Below are 20590 nucleotides of genomic sequence, written 5' to 3' on the forward strand. Positions count from 1 at the left end.
TATATGCAGTACACTTAATACTTCGTATATTTAAAATCTACATACGCAAATGTATGTTTGAAATATATACTAAAGTATATATATTTCTTCACTAGTCTGTATTGCAAAGGTGAAGTATCCTTCCACCGAAGCACAACCGCTTTATTATAAACCTTCCTGAATATAAATTGTGCATGTAGAAAAACAGCTCTGATAGGGAACCAAAAGTGGCTCTAGCCCATAGGGGCCCCAAAATCCCCTAAATCCGGCCCTGCACAGGCCTACAGAGACAGCTTGCAGTTCCACCTCTCCTCTTCTTTTCTCTCCTCTCCTCTCCTCTCTTCCCAGCTCCCCTCCCTCTAACCGCCCACTGTACACACTATCGCGCTCGCGCGCACACGCACGGGCAGTGGAAGTGGGTGCTCGTGTAGCTGCTGGAAGCCAGGATGGGATAATCATGCGCGTCTGGCTCCGGGCGTTGATGCAGTTGCCGATGCTGGATAGGGACTGGTCTCGGGGCGCAGGGTGGGTCTAGGTGCAGGCCACGGTGCTGCTTGGACCGCGTCTGGATGTTTGTCAGGCCAATCCGAGGAAGACTGTAGGGCGATGGCCGCGAGAGGTGTTGGTGCTGCAGCTCTTTGAAACGTTCTCGCCTGATGGAGGACGGGATGCACCGGCACTGAAGCGCAGAGCGGGGTCTGGAGGAACTTGGGGGGGGGGGGAAGAGGGAAGAGGGCACCGAGGCATCCCCTTCTTAGAGGATACAAAAAAAAGAGAGACGCATTTCATGATTTTTCTTCGGGTGATGTTAATTTGAACGTTGGAATAGAGTTGGACGGGGAGGGGGAGAAACGGAGCTAGAGCAGCGGATTCCTTTCGAATCGGCAATTAAGGAGCGGACAGCCTCTGTGGAGCCGCATCCGTCCGACCGACCGGGGTGGTGGTGGTGGGGGACCTTACTTGGATGGAGAGAGGGTGCAAGGAAGGCTGAGAGAGAACGGCTCGCCGTGTGTAGGAGGAGGAGGAGACGGAGGGAAAACCGGGCAGTTTGAAGGGACGGGGAGCCAGGAGCGGCGCGGCGGCTCCATGAGCGGCTCCTGCCGGGAGAGAGCGCCCACAGCCCAGCCGGAGCGTCTCCACTGCCGCGGGTAGAAGCCCGGGCTCCAAGACGGCGGTCAGTTTTGGAAGTTTTGATGCATATGATCACAACCACCATGATTTTTATGATTCTTGGTGCTTCAGTTGTAATGGTAAGACATTCTCACCTCCCTCAGATGCAATGTGATTTCTTTTTTTTTCTTCTTCTCTCATTTCCACGCAGAGGCTATATGATGCCAAAGATTTTTTTTTTAAACTTACATAAATATGATACATTTTTTGAGACACCCTATCACTGTGGCATGTGGAAGTAGGTAAGCCAATCTATAATTAGCCTACCTGCTGTCATAAATAAATCAGTTGGTTTTCAAGCAACAGTCTCCCTCTCTTAGAAACGAGTGTGAGAGAGAGAGAGAGAGAGAGAGAGAGAGAAAAAAAAAATCTGCCATTTTCCTCCTTCTGGTTGTAATTCCTATTCTTTCTGAAAACCCTTCGCTGTGTGTGGTGATAGTTTAGCGCCGTTGCTCGACATGTCCCAGCTGACTGGCATGGTTCTTTGCAGGCGATAGCCTGTTTAATGGACATGAACGCACTACTGGACCGCTTTCACAACTACATCCTACCGCATCTACGAGGGGAGGACCGCGTCTGTCACTGCAACTGTGGAAGGTAAATACCAGCGTCCTCCACAATAAGTGGCATAAAAATGCTGTGCCGTATTTCCCTCTCTGTCTTCCCCTTATCTCCCCCGGCACACCATCACCATCACCACCACCACCCGTCAATTCTTAATTGCCGAAGAGGCCTGGAAGATTTGAAGCGGTGAAACCCCGCAAAGCCAGCCTGATAGGCTGCCGTCCTATTTGCGCTCGTCTTATAGCCGAGGTTTCCGCTGACGTCCTGATATTTGTCTTACATAAAGCCCGATCTCGCTGGGTTTTTTCTTTTGTTTTGTTTGTTTTGCAGTAGGTATATAGCGGCTGACTGTAAGGCTTTGCTGCATGCAGGAAGGCGTGTGGGGGTGCGTGCGTGCGTGCGTGCGTGTGTGTGTGTGTGTGTGCGTGTATGTGTGTGTGTGTGTGTGTGTGTGTGCAGGACCCATAAATAGGTAATGAACTATGAGCGACAGTAGGCCGTTTAAAACAATCTGAGCATCAAATGCGCTGTGCGGTACAACAGCTCTCACATTCACCCTGTCACCGACAATACAAACCCTACCAGACGAATTATTGGCCACAGTTCAATCCAGATATTTGCATTCACTGTTTAATGGGGTTTTTTCTGTCATTAATTCAGAAAAAAACCCAAAAAGAATTTCCTGCGTTGAATACCAAAAAGTATTTCTAACTCATTTGCTAAATTACAGCGATTATTGTCATTATTATTATTATTATTATTATTATTATTATTATTATTATTATTATTATTATTATTATTTTTTTTTTTTTTTTATGTTTTAGAGGTTGACACAATAAGATCAGAATGCCTTTGAACAGATGATGATGTCATGGCTTTTTTGGAAGCTTTTGAGTCAGGTGGAGTCACACCTGTGAGTAGACCCCAACTGTTGTCCCTTATTTGGGTGACATCACGAGGAAAACAAGCCAAGAAATCAGGAAGAGAGTAGCGGACCTAGTTCATCCTTGCATTGACTTTCCACATCTTCATCTGTTCAAGAAAGAAAAAAAAAACTCCAACAACTATGGGATACTGGATTTGTGTCCCAGACAGGAAATATGCCCCCCCTAAAAAGCAAAAGATCCAGTGAAACGAATCCTGTACCGACATAGTCTGAAATCAGTCCAATCATTGAGGGTGAGGATTACTCATTAGCAAAAAGACTCGGGCATGTAGAAGTTAATTTCTGACAGGTCAGACATATCTAAGCCTTTTGCAATAATCAATAAATTGCATGATAAATTTAAGCAAGCTAAATAATTTCCATTTGCATGGTTTATTTTTTTTTCTTTTCTTTCTTTTTCTACCATAAATTGGATGACAAAAGTCTAAAGTCTGGTGCTTTTTAAAAAATGTTTTTGTAACTAGCCCTTTTTTTTTGAAGGTCAGTTTTGTTTACAGAGACTTTCAGAATTCATTTGTTTCTGTTGTGTTGTTTATTTATTTGAAATATTTAATATACCAACCAGTTCCAGTTCTAAATGTTCATTAGGATTTAAAGTTTCTTAATCTGTGAGAATGTGTTCTTGCATTGTTATATCACTAGCATTATGTTACTTGAAAATGGTCTCAAAACAACATTATCAGTTATCTCAACAACTTCTGGCTCAATTTATCGTCCAGCAAAACGTGTTCTTGTTACAGGCCTCTATATATATACAGATATATGATTTTCAATACTACCAAAACTCTTATTTATAGGCAGCTGGCACTACTTCATATTATCGTCATGAGGAAAGAATGTTAAGAGGTGATTTATTTCAAAACATCGGTCATTGTCATGTTTTGTTTTTGTTCGCTCTTGTATTTGTCTGCTCGGGTAAATTATTTGAAAGTGGGCTATTATTCTAAATTCTGTATTTCTGTATTATTCAGTTCCTTTGTTTTGAGTTAGTTTTCTTAGTTGTTTACTATGTTTTGTTCTCCGTGCGTTTTGGTTTAGACTACTGTGTTAACATTAGTCTTTAGCTCTCGGTTGGTGAAACCCTTTATGCATCCTGTTCTGTATTTTTCCCTGTTTTTAGTTGTCACCTGCCCTCACTTCCCTGCTTAGATTCTCCCATCACCTGTTCTGCATTCCTCTAACTGGCCTCACCTGGTGTCCATCACACAAATGACACCTCCAGTCCACATTGTTTAATTTATCTGGTAATCATGTTTCACAGGTGGTTGTTATCCTACGTCTGCTAGCTCCTTGGTTTTCACTTTCTCTGTCTGTCTTAGAATCTGTTTTAACCAAACTGTTATTGGCTTAGTTACTAAGTGACTTCAGGACAAGAAAGTTTTAGGTTAGTTATCAAAAGCCCTCATCTCAGTCCCATAGAAATGTTGTAGTCATTTAGTCAGAACGGATCAAAATTTCAGCAAACTATCGTAGCAAACCTATAGAGCAATGAACTAAATATTCTGCTTTTAATTTAAATATCTACTTTGGAAAAGTAAATAGTTAGTTTGAAAATTCAATGTTTAGTTTCCAATTTAAATATTTAATTTGGAACTATATATTTAGCTCAGGCTTAAACATTTAGTTGGGAAAATAAATATTTAGCTTCCTAAGTGCTTAATTTGAAAGCTAAATATTTCATTTGTAAGCTGAATATTTACATGGTGAATTAAATACTTAGTTTGGAACTCTGAAATGTATAAATATATGAATGACACAGTGAAAATGTGACTTTGAAAAATTACATTTTTTCTCTATAACGGACTAAATAAACCAAGGTTGTTCATTATCCTGGCATTTAAGCAAATAGAAATGACTTTTGTAATTCTAACTGACCTAAACCAAGAAAATTGTTGTCTGATTTCTTGTTAGACAATGAGAAAAAAAAAAAAAATATCTGTGTTGTTTTAAACAGTCTGTAAATATCTGGTTGTAGCTGAATGTGTGTGTGCACAGACTGCTGGTGGCCGGTCAGGCAACCTGATGTTTGTTCTCATTGAGAGAGCGTGTTCGAAGTATGGGAAAACATCAGCAAGACAGTCATTATTAATATATGAAAATGTGTTTAACTAGCATTAATGGACTTTCCCTGAACAGTTTCTAAGCGAAGAGGGGGAAAAAATGACTTCAGGGCTTGTTCTGCACCAGCACATGATGTTGATATTGGTTAAAAACTTTAAAGACAAAATCCAAAAAGATGCAGATGTTTTTTTTTTCCTGACCAGTTCATGCTGGAACACTAAGACAAGATTACCAATAAAGCCAAACAGCAGTGTGGGGGGGTAGGAGTTCATTGGCAACAGTAAGAGTTGCCGATTGTCAGATCAGAGCAATCTTCTCCGTAAAGAATAGATGGAGTCAAGACAGACACTTATCTGAGTTATAAATACACAATGCACTTTATTTGGATGTTATGGTAACACAACATAATTATGAAGCGTAAGCAAACTGCGAATGCTTTAAAAAGAGTTCCACAGATTAAAAATCTGAACACTGGATGGGCATTGGTGGCCAGCCTCCTTTATTCTATTGCCCATAAATACAATTCAATGCAACTGTTTGGCTCCAGAAGACACCTAATTAGCAAAAGCGAGTCTACCTGTGTGTAACTGGACCTCAGTATAAATCCAGCTGTCTTGAGATGGCCCCGAGAGGTTTGTTAGAGAACATTAGTGAGCAAACTGCATCATAAAGGTCAAAAGAAGCAGCAGACAGCTCAGGGAGAACCTTCTGCAGAAGCCGGGTTAGTTTTATGAAGCAATAAGCTTTCGTCCCCTCACATGGTTCAATTCATGGAGCAGAGCTATGTGTGGGGAAAGGTTAGCTGCACACCTACAGGCCAGGTGAGGGGAGCATTAATAAGGAAACTAGCCAAGAATGCCTGTAATCTGAAACCTGCTGGTGGCAGCATTGTGCTGTGGGGATGCCTTTTCTCAGCAGGAACAGGAAAGCTGTTGAGGAGCAGAAGAAAAAGTACAAACGTGCAGCCAGAACTACAGCGCTACATCATAGCTTAGTCATGTGCAAGAATGACCTAGTTAAAGCCCAGATCTTTACCCAAATGAGAATCTATGGAAAATACTTTAAACAGTAGTAATAAATGATATTTAATAATATTAGTTCTAATAAAAATAAATTACTAAATTAATTTTAAATTAATACTAATATTTAATTTCTCTTTGGGGATCAATAAAGTGCTTTGGAATTTAACTGAAAGGCTCTCCACTCATCTTTTTGGGGTTGGATTGAATACTAATGCACACCACAATCTTTAGACTGTTTGTTTGCATACATGTAGGACAGTACATGTATACAGTACTTGTATTATTTTGTTGTCACTGCTTTTTGGACCGTCATAAAGTTCAAAGAAACAGTTTTTGGTCATAATGTGACATGTGAAAAGTGAGAGAGGTAGGAATGCTTTTGCAAGGCAAGGCAAATCTAAATTTATGAACATGGCTTGAGAGTAATGATAATTCATAATTGACTGTCTTGCTTTGCATTCAAACTGCCCTGCCCACTGCTGGTAACGAGCTCTGAGAATCAGAGGTGAGCAGAGTATCCAACAATTGCAAGGGTAGCGATACTTCAAATTGTTTTTATTCAAGTAAAATCAAAAAGTAATCATCCAAGAAATTACTCAAGTATTCGGTAAAATGGCTACTCAAATATTAAGAAACTGATCAAACGTTACTCAAGTAATGTAACAGAATAAATACTTCCCAACGCTGCTGAAGACGTATAAAAGTCAAACAGTGCATCAACATGTTACTGGACAGCAGGCTCAGTCAAACCTCAGTAAGAACCTCTTAGTGCTCAGGTTACTGTAACCACACCTCGTCTTCCACCCAGAGCCAGTCGTCCGCTCTCACATAAACAGCAGAAACCTTCTATACGTGGAGTGGAGAGGAAGAGAAAGGGAAGCTCTGGCTCCGCCTGCCTGCCCTTCCGTCCGTGAGACGTGGAGGTGCCGGGACGGCCAACGGCGTTCACCTTAGTGCCGTCGAGGACACAGCTTTATGTGTCAGCTCATTTGGCTTTGTCCGTATTCTGATTTGGACGCTGTACGGATGAACCCTTTCGGGTAGATTGAAGCTTGAAGAGCAGCAGGTGCCTTTGTGGCTGGAATGTTGAAGTGGGTGGAGATTTAATCATAGGCTGCACAGGATGCAGGTGAAACAAATACAGTTAATAAAGAATCAGATAATTACAAACTTTGGCTGATTTGAAAAAAAAGAAGGGTTACATATAGTTCAGCCTTATTCTCAGGAAACTCCACACTGTAAAAAGTGTATTTGGACTTATTTACATTAATCTCACTTAATTCTTTTGGTTTAGTGATGACAACTTACTTTGACTTTACTTGAAACAATTAAGTTCAAAGTCCGTATCCTACGTCTGACGTCATGATGCAAGCTTCACCAGGGACAGATCCGGTACCGACCGGGGTGCTGTGGTGGTTCCAGGGTAGAGCACAACCCACATGAGGAGGCCTTAGTCCTCGACGCGGTCGTCGCAGGTTCGATTCCTGGCCTGATGACCTTTGCCGCATGTCTTCCTCCTCTTTCATTACCCACTTTCCTCTCTAACTTCTCTCAAATGAAGGCTGCCTGAGCAAAACAAAAAAAGTCCTTTCTGGGTTTACTACTTTATTTGAAGTAAATTATATGATTTGAGTAAGACTGACTTAAATTTGTCAAGTGTTGCACAACTGCAACACACTTATCAGTCGCACAAACAAATGTATAGTTGTAAGCCTGACTCACGTGACACTCCTTGTTCTCTCGGGTGCCGTGTTTTGGGTTTCAGGCCTTAAACAGCGACAAAGTTTGTCCATGTCTTAAACTGTAAAAATACACACTTGTTAAGGCGAAATCACAATATATCTGTGCGAAGCTTGACAGTTAATTTATCACCTTCCGGTCTTTGTGAATTCCTGAAAAGCACTGCTTTACATTCGTGAATGTCTTCAGACGTCCCCATCAGTTCAAAGCCCCGTTATCAGTGTAAAGTCCCAGAGTGCACCTGTACTCGCTCTCAGCTGTCAGATCTCTGAGCTGCCGGTGTGTTCCCCGTGCGATGTTCTTCAGACATCTGTCTGCGTCATTAGGCTGGGAAAAGCCTATACCTGCTCCCAGGAGGGCGGATAATGTCAGCGAAGGTTTTCATATCCACTGGAATGGCAGCGTGTTGTAGAGGAGGCCAGGATGGAGAAGCGATGTAAGTGAATCTTGATGATCCATCCATCCATCCATCCATCCATCCATCCATCCATCCATTTTCTTACACCCTTATCCCATTGGGGTCGAGAAGTGTGCTGGTGCCTATCTCCAGCTGTCATGAGTACAATTCATTCAAATTCAATTCATTAAAGTTTAAGAATATTTTATTGATCCCAAAGGAAATTTAAATAAAATTATTGGTTCACAATAGAGGCATTTTCTGCCCATATATGACTTTTTCACTACACTCTGAACAGCTAAATCCTGATCTTTTCACCCCTCCAAAAAAAAAAAAAAAAAAATCCAATCTGAGTTACTTCCATATGTGGAACTAATTAGAATATGTTTCACATGGTTTTCAAGTCTGGATGGTCGTGTTGCATTTTGTCCGCGTCCTACGTCGTTGATGTGAGACGTGTCATAATTCGGCACTAGAATAAGCCAGACGGGGTACACCAGGATGTAAACAATGGCTGAAAATTGTTGTTATGAACTTAGGAAAGAACTCTGAGCGCATTACATCACAATGCACAATGCTTATCAGAAGAAAAATACTGAATTGTTTGACTTGCGTGTCATTTCTTCAACAACCACATCGTACATAGAGGTAAAACCCTTTCTTTGTGGCAGTTCAGCAGATTTGATCCAGAAGATTACTTTTAGAAAGTGATGGTCTTTCACTTTTAAGCAGGCTGAATTTCTTCCACATATCTAAAAATTACAAGTCAGCCATCCACTTTCCAGCCTAAAGTGCATCCTGTGGAACCCCCGGTGGTCCTTCACATGGGCTTCAGGGGTTTCCTGTAAAGTGCAGATTAGTGTGGCTTTATTTAAGTTTAGAAAAACTTCAGCAAACCTCCAGTGTACAGACGGTTGCTACTTTAAAGTTTAACACTTCTGTCCTCTTCTCCTGTCTGTCCTCACCCCAGGCATCATGTTCACTACGTAATCCCGTACGATGGGGACCACTCCTTAGTGGACTCTTCAGAGAACTACTTTGTGAGTGACAGTGTGACCAAGCAGGAGATGGACTTGATGTTGGGTCTGCTGTTGGGTTTCTGCATCAGCTGGCTGCTGCTGTGGCTTGACGGAGTCCTGCACTGCGCCGTCAGGGCCTGGAGGGCGAGCCGGTACTACGGTAAGATGCTCACAGCCTGGCTGGAAACGGCAGGGGACTCACCGACTCAAACGCAGAATTAATTCCTGAGAAGAAGAATTTGCTAATCTTTTTTTAAGTTAAATGAGATGCTAGGTAGCTAATGTTCAAAGAAAGAAGACATGCACTCACCAGCCACTTTATTAAGTACACCTTGATACTATCAGGTTTAGACCCTCATTATTCTTAGAAACTGCCTTCATTCTTCCTGGCATGGATTCAACAGGGTGTTGAAAATGTTCCTCATAGATTCAGGGTCACATCTGATAGTCTGGTAGACTTGGTTTGACTGGGGACCAAAATTGCTGTTGTTCCGTCAAATTTCAGCTGGTGTGGTTCACTTTCACACTGAACTGTGTGAAAGTCCTCTGAAAAAGACATGAGCACGTTTTTCTTCTTCACAACAAAAACGGAATGGCATCGGATTTTAGTGATTGTAAGATTTCTCTTGTTGTTAGTAAAACATCACGACTGCATTCTCCCGCTAGCGTTAGACTCACGCGTTTGTTTTATACTGTATTTACCCAGAATGCCCTGCACTGTAGTTCACTTCCTGCTTTTGGAGCAGCCTCTGCATCCACATAAGCATTCGAACCACACCGGAGTTCACTGAACCAAGACTAGGCGTGTAGGCGCACCAGCGTTCACTTTTTTGGACCACACCAGAGAGTTGGTAAACTATGAACAAGTAGGTTGTGGTGTTAAGTTGGTGCTACGGAGCCCAAAGTGTGCCAAGAAAATATTTCCCACACCAGGCTGACATGCTACAGCAAGGCAGACAGGATGTCTATGCCAGGTGCAGACCATCTGAAAGTTACGGCTGACATCGAGACATGAGATCAGGCGACGTTTTCACAATTTTCTATCATCCAGTTACGGTGCGACTGTGCAACATGTGCAAAACGTAGCCTCAATTTTAACACCACTTGATGTAAATGAACCGACTGTTTCCAAACTAGAAACCAAAAATCCTCACTCTGTGAAGTTTATTATCTACTAACAAGTCAGGAAGCTTTTTTTTAAAAACTAAGCAGTCAGCATATGAAGCAGCTAGTATGATGCTGAATCAAAATCAGTCAAAGTAATCTGTCAAGAGGCAGTAGCTTTTCCTCATGACCTATATCTTTATTGCCTGAAATAGTTACACCGCTCTTAGCGTGTGTCCCTTCCTGGCCATATTGCTTTCAATGCAACTCTAAGCTGTAAATACATCAGCTGGGGTTTGTAACACATCCAGCTTGGTGTAACTGGAGCTGCAACAATATGACTTACAACAAATGTGAATGTAAACAAATATATATAACCTGAAATTTTCTTAAGAAAAAGTTTTAAAGGCAAAGGTTGAGACTGTTTACATCAGGTATGAAGGTAGTTAATTAAAATTAATAAGGATAACGCCTGCCTCATTTGCAGTGAACAAAACCTAAATTAACCACTATTTAGATGATACTGGACAAAAGCAGGTTAATTGAACTTTTCGGGTGATATATCAACTAAAATACACAAATAGCCTAGTGATAAAACTATCAAGTTGCTTCCAGGATGCTGTTTAGAAGAAACAATATTTTACAAAAGATTGTTTCGATTGTGGGGATAAATCTTATACATAAGTGAAAACCAGGTTATTCTGGAGCAATGTAGCGCTACCAAATATTCCAAATATCGTTCTTTGGACTTATTGGCAAAAAACGGCTGGGTAGTGTTGTTAAGGGCTTGTACTGTTTTCAGAAGCAGTTGAGGCCCAAACATAAGTAAGTATGTGCAAAATGTGAATTTTGTATTCTGAGTCTTGCTTAACCATTTGCGTTTGAAGAATTTTTACGAAATGTATAGTGGGTTGGCATGTATTGAGAAATGAATTGAGAATAAAACCAGACAATGGACCTGAGCGGTGCTTCATTCTATAGTTGATGAAGCATGCCAGATTTTCTTCTAATGGATCCTGCAAAAATTATTTTACTGCCACTAAAATGTCTGTCCAACTGTGTTACCTTTGGTAGTTTTCATTGATTCACTTGAATTAATAGGAACAAATTGTATCTCAGAGTGCCGATAGACGTAATTTAAAATATGTTTTTTGTTAGATCATCTCACCTCTTGGGTAGTAAAGTCTAGAGGAGTCAGGGATGACTGGAGACATTTGGACCAAACATTAATTTCATAGGTCCCAGTTGCTCGTACAGGGACAGTAGGTATATCCTCACCAAGTCTAGATGAACGGAGATTAAGGCTGTCAGAAAAGGATTTCCGCCTGAGCACCCACACGTCCCAGAAATGTCTGAAGAAAATCATTCGTATTGGTTAACGCTGTCACAGTAAATAGACCCAAGTTTGAAGTTGGATCTATTAGATGAGCCATGCTTGCGTCACAACGATTGAGATATTTCACTCTCACCATCTGATGCTCTGCTCTGAATGCCTCATTTCTGCACTCTGTGGGTGTGCGCGCGCGCGCGTCTCTGTGTGTGTATGTGTGTGTATTGAAATCCAGCTTCGGCTGATAGTTGCTTCTTAATTTCCTGCTTTGCGTCTCCACGCTAACTGGAAAATATATCTGTCGTTTCCCTTCTCGTCTCTCTCCACCTGACAGATGAAGGAAGCATGTCGTTTTAGAAAATAAGGTAATGAGACAGAACATGGGGAGCGTAGTTCATCACCACTGTATGCATTATGTTGTCTGGTAGACACAAAAGCGGAAATAATAGGCTAAATAGTCTAGTCATTATATATATTATATCTAAATAAGACTTGAGCTGCGTCGCTCTCTTGTAGAAGTTTTAACTTAATGGCCATGGTGGTTTCTCTAACATTTCTCACAAATGGCCATCTACTATAATAGCCTGGTTAAATATAAAACCATGGCCTGGAAGATGCTGTTGTCTCTGTTGCTTTATAAATCACAGTACTGGGGTTTGGCTGCGTGGTGGAGCTGGCCTGGATCTGCAGTTTTAAGAGTAAACTAGGTGATATGTGACCTGGAAACTGGGAGCGCTGTGGAAAAGCTCCTCAGGAAGGATGAGGAAAATGACTGTTAATACTTGGAGGCATAGAGTTTTTATTTTATTTTTTTCTGATTTTGCTTTAAAGGAGCCACACCTGTACGTAATATTTTCAGGCGGTCTTGATCAATAGTTTTTAAGGCTTTTGTTTTTCTTTTGACTTTTTTTTTTCCCCACTATGTGCAGCCGACCATTCACAGAGGAATGTTTTGGTTTATTAAGCTGCTTAACTCTGAATTACAAACTATTGAGGTTTATATATATATATATATAAAAAAAGCCCAAAATCTTGAGGGATGAAGCAGTGTTTGCACGTTTAAAAAACTATTTTAAAATAGATCTTTAGCGGCACAAATACACAATTTCTTCATATTTTTTAATTAAAAAAATGAAAAAATAAACTAAAAACTGTTCATTGACAAGAAATGTGTGTTTTTGCATGAAATTGAAATTCCATCCATCCATCCATCCATTTTCTGTTCACCCTTGTCCCTAATGGGGTCGGGAGGGTTGCTGGTGCCTATCTCCAGCTACGTTCCGGGCGAGAGGCGGGGTACACCCCGGACAGGTCGCCAGTCTGTCGCAGGGCAACACAGAGACATACGGGACAAACAACCATGCACACACACACTCACACCTAGGGAGAATTTAGAGAAACCAATTGACCTGACAGTCATGTTTTTGGACTGTGGGAGGAAGCCGGAGTACCCGGAGAGAACCCACGCATGCACAGGGAGAACATGCAAACTCCATGCAGAAAGACCCCGGCCGGGAATCGAACCCAGGACCTTCTTGCTGCAAGGCAACAGTGCTACCAACTGCGCCACTGTGCAGCCCGAAATTGAAATTTGTAAAGCTAATAATAATAATAATAATAAAAGATAACATTAATAGCTAAAGAACCGATAGATCACATCGCCATTTCTGTGGCATTGAAAACGTGTGTCAAGATAACAGTTGTGTGCTCAAATGTTATTTTATCAGTCTAGTCAAATCGGTTTTTATTTGTATTGTGTCAAATTAAATCAATGTGAAAGTATTTTAAATAACTTTAGAGAAAGCAATTATTTTTCATCAGTTCTTTAGTAGGTAATTTTATCAATGCATTCTGACACAACTGGCTCGTTAAAGACGTTCATAATGTTGAATGTGTTGGAAAATGAGCTTGACGCGGCTGCATTACATCGACTGAAGTCTTGTTTCACATTTTAGTCTTTAGGCTTTAGGCTTTGGTTTTAAGATGTTCTGTGGATATTTTGTGCTACTAGGTTCCTTCCTCATTTTTAAGCACACTTTGCCTTAGGCCGGGCACAAGGACTAAATTAGTCAAATTTCCGTCAAAGTGAACAGAAAACGTCTAAGAGATTGTGAAAAGCTTCTTCAAAGCACAGCAGAATTTTTTTTTGAGATTGACACTTTGCACATTACTTTCATTTGGAAGAGTATTGCTAGGGATAAAGTAGCGCCCATTATATTTAAACTACACTGCTCAAAAAAATAAAGGGAACACTTAAACAACACAATATAACTCCAAGTAAATCAAACTTCTGTGAAATCAAACTGTCCACTTAGGAAGCAACACTGATTGACAATCAATTTCACCTGCTGTTGTGCAAATGGAATAGACAACAGGTGGAAATTATTGGCAATTAGCAAGACACACTCAATAAAGGAGTGGTTCTGCAGTTGGGACCACAGACCACTTCTCAGTACCTATGCTGTCTGGCTGATGTTTTGGTCAGTTTTGAATGTTGGTGGTGCTTTCACACTCGTGGTAGCATGAGACGGACTCCACAACCCACACAAGTGGCTCAGGTAGTGCAGTTCATCCAGGATGGCACATCAATGCGAGCTGTGGCAAGAAGGTTTGCTGTGTCTGTCAGCGTAGTGTCCAGAGGCTGGAGGCGCTACCAGGAGACAGGCCAGTACACCAGGAGACGTGGAGGAGGCCGTAGGAGGGCAACAACCCAGCAGCAGGACCGCTACCTCCGCCTTTGTGCAAGAAGGAACAGGAGGAGCACTGCCAGAGCCCTGCAAAATGACCTCCAGCAGGCCACAAATGTGCATGTGTCTGCACAAACGGTTAGAAACCGACTCCATGAGGATGGTATGAGGGCCCGACGTCCACAGATGGGGGTTGTGCTCACAGCCCAACACCGTGCAGGACGCTTGGCATTTGCCAGAGAACACCAGGATTGGCAAATTCGCCACTGGCGCCTTGTGCTCTTCACAGATGAAAGCAGGTTCACACTGAGCACATGTGACAGAGTCTGGAGACGCCGTGGAGAGCGGTCTGCTGCCTGCAACATCCTTCAGCATGACCGGTTTGGCAGTGGGTCAGTAATGGTGTGGGGTGGCATTTCTTTGGAGGGCCGCACAGCCCTCCATGTGCTCACCAGAGGTAGCCTGACTGCCATTAGGTACCGAGATGAGATCCTCAGACCCCTTGTGAGACCATATGCTGGTGCGGTTGGCCCTGGGTTCCTCCTAATGCAGGACAATGCTAGACCTCATGTGGCTGGAGTGTGTCAGCAGTTCCTGCAAGATGAAGGCATTGAAGCTATGGACTGGCCAGCCCGTTCCCCAGACCTGAATCCGATTGAGCACATCTGGGACATCATGTCTCGCTCCATCCACCAACGTCACGTTGCACCACAGACTGTCCAGGAGTTGGCGGATGCTTTAGTCCAGGTCTGGGAGGAGATCCCTCAGGAGACCATCCGCCACCTCATCAGGAGCATGCCCAGGCGTTGTAGGGAGGTCATACAGGCACGTGGAGGCCACACACAATACTGAGCCTCATTTTGACTTGTTTTAAGGACATTACATTAAAGTTGGATCAGCATGTAGTGTTATTTCACTTTTATTTTGTGTGTGGCTCCAAATCCAGGCCTCCATTGGTTAATAAATTTGATTTCCATTGATGATTTTTGTGTGATTTTGTTCTCAGCACATTCAACTTTGTACAGAACAAAGTATTCAATGAGAATATTTCTTTCATTCAGATCTAGGATGTGTTATTTGAGTGTTCCCTTTATTTTTTTGAGCAGTGTATATTTAGCTGTTTAATTTAAGATGGGAACTAAAAACGCTTTAAAAAACCTGAGAAAATGGAGCAACTTTGCTGACGTTGTTTTTTAATGCCTTACTTTTCCTTCTTCACTCAACAATGACTGGATTTAAAGTTTCCGACCCAGATTGGATTCTGCTGATTTCTCTTGACATTTCTAGATAAATAATCATGTGTTATTTTTTATATCTCCCACTGATAACCAAGAAACTTTACATGTTTGTGTGTTAAGTGTTTGCCACTGAAAGAAGGCAGTATTTTCAATGTGGTTTGATTTTTACATACTTATTTTTTTGGAGTGGGAAGCCCGTCGCCTTTTTGACTTGATCCATTAGTTTGTGTGTGTGTAGGCGTGTGCGTGTGTGTGTTGCCTTCAGTACTGGGTCACACACATTTAGCCTCTGTGAGATGAGGAGTGAAGGTGAGGCTGAAAGAGCAGGGAAGAGTGTGTGTGGAAACAGGATGAGGATGCTGTCACATCTCCACCCGAATTTACACACACAAACACACACACCCCGACACGCACGCACACACACACGCCCACATGCATGTACACCCCCTTTCTCTTCTATGGAACTATAAATAGCACAAGAGAGCAGCTGGAATGGCAAGTAAGGAACACACACACACACACACGCAGTGCATTGAAATGCACAATGATTCCCATTGCTTTTTTCCAACTCTAACCCCTCCCCTATTGCTCATTTATTGAATCTGCTCCTGGGCCATTTCCCTCCTGATGCAACATTTTTTTTCCCGTACCACCAGTTTACCGTTAATATCTGACGCCAGATGCTCTTTTTGGAAAGACACTTGAAAAACAAGTGAGAAAACGATAAATTGGCACGCGGCATTAAAGCAGGCATAACAATCACATCTTAGCTTTTTCTCTCTCCCTCTCTCTCTCTGTTTTCTCTTGACTTCATCCTTTTATTGAAATGAGAGAAACCTGCCTTTGTTGCCCCCTTTCCTTTGGATACCCTTCAGAGCAGTCCTTGTGGACAGCACAACCATTCACAGCTATAAATAACTTCCCTTCTCTCTCTTCCTCTCTGTCTTTCCTCCTCATCCCCAATCCTACCAGCAACGCCCCCTCCTCTCCTCCACCTCTTTCTCTTGCACATTCTCGGGCACAGCCATTTATTTTTATTTTTTTTACCGGACTCGATGTCTGGGGCTTTCCCTGCCGTCTTCGCGGACCTCACTTCGCCTCACCAGCTCCAGTTTATAACCTGACAAGCATGAATCTGTGCTCCGCCATTACATCCCCCACACTTCATATTACTCCCCCCCCATGCACACCTGCTGCCTCACTTTCTATCTTGAAGCATTCTGTGTGCAGTGTGGTGGCTGATAAATCAGAAAGGTGGAGATCCTCTCCACTTTTGTCCCATTAAAAAACAGGTGAAAGGTCAAGGCTGCTGTCACCATGTAACAATTCACAACATCATCTAATATTTTCATAACACCGCTCCCAAGTATGAGGGGTTTGTTGCTCCAACGCCTGAATGAGATGCAGACGTCTCCTCCAATGGCTGATAGATGACGAGCGCTTTGCGTCATGGCTTAATTATGAATATAATATGACATAATCACATGTGGCTGCCAGGGGTTTTAATGACTTGTTGCACAAACAAACATTCACTTGTGATTTTAATTAAATTTCCTATTGAATGGAAACAGCGCAATTGCAAAACTGTGTTCTTTCAGCATTAGCAGAATATAAGCAAAGTTTTGCCCACATTTGTAATCGAAACCCAGCCAGTGTCTTCTGTCAGAGGTTTCTTCAAATTTGCTGGGACACAGACCACTACAGGAGATCCTCCTTTCCTGCAGCCATCACCGTGTACAACAACTCATTGAAGAATCCTGAATAATCTGTGTTACAAAAGCCTCTATTTTCCCCTTCGGACCAAGAAAGTATTTTTGAATTGAGTTTGAATTTTAAAAACTTAAGTATTTTATGTTAAAGAGGCCAGGTCGGGCTAACTTACGGATTATTCTACGTTGTTTTAGAAATCCATGTAATATGCTTGAAATGATTCAGATATGAGCATGAGACTTTGTCAGAATAATAACATTGACAGACAACTTTATATTAAAAAAAGGGAAGCAAATATGCAAAAAATCCACATCATTTTAGTTTCTTATATAAATCAGATGTGGAACTGCATGTTATTCCTATCGCTACTGTTGTCATGGCGTTGTGAATGTAATTTTCAAAAGCATAGTTGCTATAAAATACAGAAGTAGAATCATTAATATTGTACAATCAGCCTGATGCGGACAGTTCCCTTAAAGGTTGCTAGAAACCCCCCCACACATTTGAAGCGCACGTGTTGGGAAAAGCTTTCACCTCTGCTGAAAGGTGGAAATGTAACATCAGTGCTTCACTGTTCTGATAAATGTCTGGAATATGAAAGCAAGGATAACTGAGTGGATTTTCTTTTGCAGATAAATAGACCACTGCACATGATAAAACTCGGTTTGTGCTTGTGAATTTGGGTTTTTGTGTCGTCTGCATAAAAACCTCCCTGCTCTCTCTGGTCTTCTCCCTGCAGATACTCCATCCTGGTCGTGGTTACCGCAGTTCTGCAACCTCCGAGACCTCCGTCGCCGAGCCCAGCTAAGACAGCTGGAGGACTCCAGCGGCAACATGGTCCACATCAAGCAGAAGCTCTACCACAATGGCCACCCCAGTCCTCGACACCTCTGACTCTAAAAATCATAAAGAGAGAGAGAGAGAGAAAACATAAATAAGAATGAAAATGCAGATCTTCCCCTTGAATCTCGTACATTATAAAACACATCCACTCGTTCTCGCCAAAACTTTCCCCACGGCCAAACTTTGCCTCAGAGACCTGTAAAACTGCCCCCCCTCCCCCACCCCTCTCTGTTCATGATGTGGTCCTCTTTCAGAACCTTCCAACTGGACTTTCTTTTGACCCTGAACCTTTCTCTGTCAGCACTAAAAAAAAATTTTTTTTAAATCCCAAAATGGAATGAGATTTCACTCTCTTCCCACTAAAAACCTGGTCTTAAGTCTGTGTCCTCTACCGTGGGAGGAAGAAAACATTTTTAAGGGTGATCTTTTTTTTCTGTATAAAGACATTTTCTGTGTTTATTGTTAAACTTGGCATGCTCTTTTAGAACAGGGTGGGAAGAGTATGGAATGAGGAGGTGAGACTGGGTTTTCTTTTTGTTTTCCTCTATCAGATGGGGCTTTATTGGTTATGACAGGCAGGTTTGTGGTTTGTTTTGTGATGGTTAGACTGCTGCTTCTGTAAATAGGTAAAAATACAGAATTTAACAGGCCAGTGGGGGGGCTTTTTGTGTGAGTTGTTCATTGGTAGAAAACTTGGACACTTGGACTGCGTGAGTGAACGTTAGAGGAAGAAGGAACTGGAAATTGGATGTGAAACAATGTGATTTCTGCTAAAAACACAGATTAATTAGCTTTGTTACTTAGTGAATTAACTGAATGTATTAATTTCCCCCCCCCCTGTAAATAACGTGAGAGGGACGGAGGCTATGTGCAGCTGCGGTCAGATTTTCCTCTGCTAATTTGTCATTGTTCAGTTGACACACGAGAAGAGATAGACGCCAGCTGACACGTCCGCAGCACTTTGGAAGAAATATTCGCTCCCCTTCAATTTTTACACATTCTCCCACGTTACCACCACAAACGTCAGCGTCTTTTACTGGGATTTTAAATGATAGACCAACACGAAGCGGTGCTGGAAGTGTTTGCAAAATGAAAATTACACCTGATTTGCATTTTGTTTGTTCATTTTTCCTCCTTGGGGGGCTATTAAACATAGATAGTCTTTTAAGAATTGTGAATAGTAAAACGTAGATGACCTGCCGTTGCAATAAAGGTCATAGTGTTCCCTTTTGAACTAATTGTTATCGGCTTTGCACTGCTAGACACTGAATTTTATTCACCTGAAATTGTTCTTTACAAAATAATTCAACCACCATGACGTTTTATGAGAGCATTAAACATAAGTTTTCAAGTACCGCCATAGATTTTTAATTTGGGCTTTGACTGGGTCATTTTAGTACACGAAGATGCCGTTAACGTAAACCATTAACTTTCATCACTTCTACGTCTTTAGCTGCCCCCAACAATTTTTCCGTCTGGATTATTCAGCTCTGTTCATTCATCTGCATGCTGCGTCTCCGGAGCCGCCGGTGGCTCTTTATAACTCGGCTTAAAACAGTGCAGAGTCAACAAACTTTTAAAAATACAGACAAAACAAGTGCAGATTTGAGCAGTTTATTTTTAGCGCTGAATAAATCCCACAAGTGTCAAAAATACTTGTTTTTTTTCTCGTCATTACCTTGGAAACAAAGTGCTTTTTTTGTTTAAATAATATTCCCCAAAGATCAACATCTCATGGTAGAAAGTCTGTCAACCTTCCCTTTGTAAAAAGTTCATGTTTTTTCTTAGCTTTACAACCTAAAACAGAATAAAATGGTATTAAGAAATACCACAAATTTCCTATTCTAGATATTTATTGAAAGACTTTAAGTAGTTCTTTCACTGAGGTTTATCTAAATTTACTGGATTTTGGGCAAAAAATGGTTTTTTGGTTTGTACAGTTGCAGATCCCTACGACGGCACATTAGGGCCGCTGTAGATAGAAAAGCTAAACTTCCGCCAAAAAACTCAGAGATTTTTTACATGATCTAGAAAAAAAACTGAAAATTTCTGAACTCCAAGAGTTGAAAATTTCCAAGAAAAAAAAGAAATCTGAAATTTTGAGATTAATTTTCCTAGACAAAACTTGGGAACATTTTTGACTTTTGGAAATTGTGTGAGTTTTAAAAGTCAAAGATGTTCGACTTGAAATTATTTTCTCTCCCTTTCACGACGATTTTCTGCTTTATTTTGGTCTATGACACAGAATCCCAGAAAGTAAAGTGAATCCATGTGAGCTGAGATTATGTGATAGAGTTCAAGTTCATCCTTTTGCAAGAAAACTCAGAGTTTTTTGGGGTTTTTTTGTAGAGTCATATCCATGTTCTTTGAGTTCTCATTATCCAACCTTCTCACTCACCCAGAGCAACCAGCCTATCAGCAGAGGAAACCCTCACCCAGCCCCTCTCTGTCCAGACATTGCTGTTGTGAGAATGAAATGTCTGTTTTATTAAAAGTGCCATTGAAGCACAACAGTGACCCCTGACGTTTGATTGTGTCATTCCAGACGCGCGAGAGAGAGAGAGAGACAGAGAAAGCATGCTCTCATGGTGGAGAGGTTATTTCTGAGTGCAGATGGTCCCGGTTTTATTTTGTGAAATTCAAGCAGAAACAAGGAAGAGCGACGACTGACTACGCCGTCGTGGAGTGAAGAAAAGCCGTCCATTATGATTCCGTGGCCCGTTTAAAAATAATTGTTCTTCTTAATGTTCAGGAGCAAAGGTGGGTAGAGTATAAAACCA

General features: G+C 41.6%; 1 protein-coding gene across 2 annotated transcripts; it reads left to right on the plus strand.

Moving 5' to 3' along the window:
• The first annotated feature begins 280 nt into the window (after window positions 1-280).
• Window positions 281-20327, plus strand: tmem240a (transmembrane protein 240a). 2 transcript variants are annotated; one of them, XM_028021917.1, is made up of 4 exons: window positions 281-1153; window positions 1640-1746; window positions 8850-9058; window positions 17707-20327. In XM_028021917.1, exons 2-4 carry the CDS (start codon window positions 1655-1657, stop codon window positions 17859-17861), a joined length of 456 nt encoding a protein of 151 aa, XP_027877718.1. In that variant the 5' UTR covers window positions 281-1153; window positions 1640-1654; the 3' UTR covers window positions 17862-20327. The 2 variants fall into 2 exon arrangements, with proteins under 2 accessions (XP_027877718.1, XP_027877709.1); XM_028021908.1 differs by having other exon boundaries at window positions 284-1229.
• Window positions 20328-20590: the final 263 nt, after the last annotated feature.

The sequence above is a fragment of the Xiphophorus couchianus genome, chromosome 1 (assembly GCF_001444195.1).
Source record: "Xiphophorus couchianus chromosome 1, X_couchianus-1.0, whole genome shotgun sequence".
Lineage (NCBI taxonomy): Eukaryota > Metazoa > Chordata > Actinopteri > Cyprinodontiformes > Poeciliidae > Xiphophorus > Xiphophorus couchianus.

Coding starts and splice junctions, on each gene's coding strand:
- tmem240a (XM_028021908.1), top strand. CDS start 1,173: ATGCATATGATCACAACCACCATGATTTTTATGATTCTTGGTGCTTCA. Junction 1,230..1,639: donor TTGGTGCTTCAGTTGTAATG/GTAAGACATTCT, acceptor GGTTCTTTGCAG/GCGATAGCCTGTTTAATGGA. Junction 1,747..8,849: donor TGTCACTGCAACTGTGGAAG/GTAAATACCAGC, acceptor TCCTCACCCCAG/GCATCATGTTCACTACGTAA.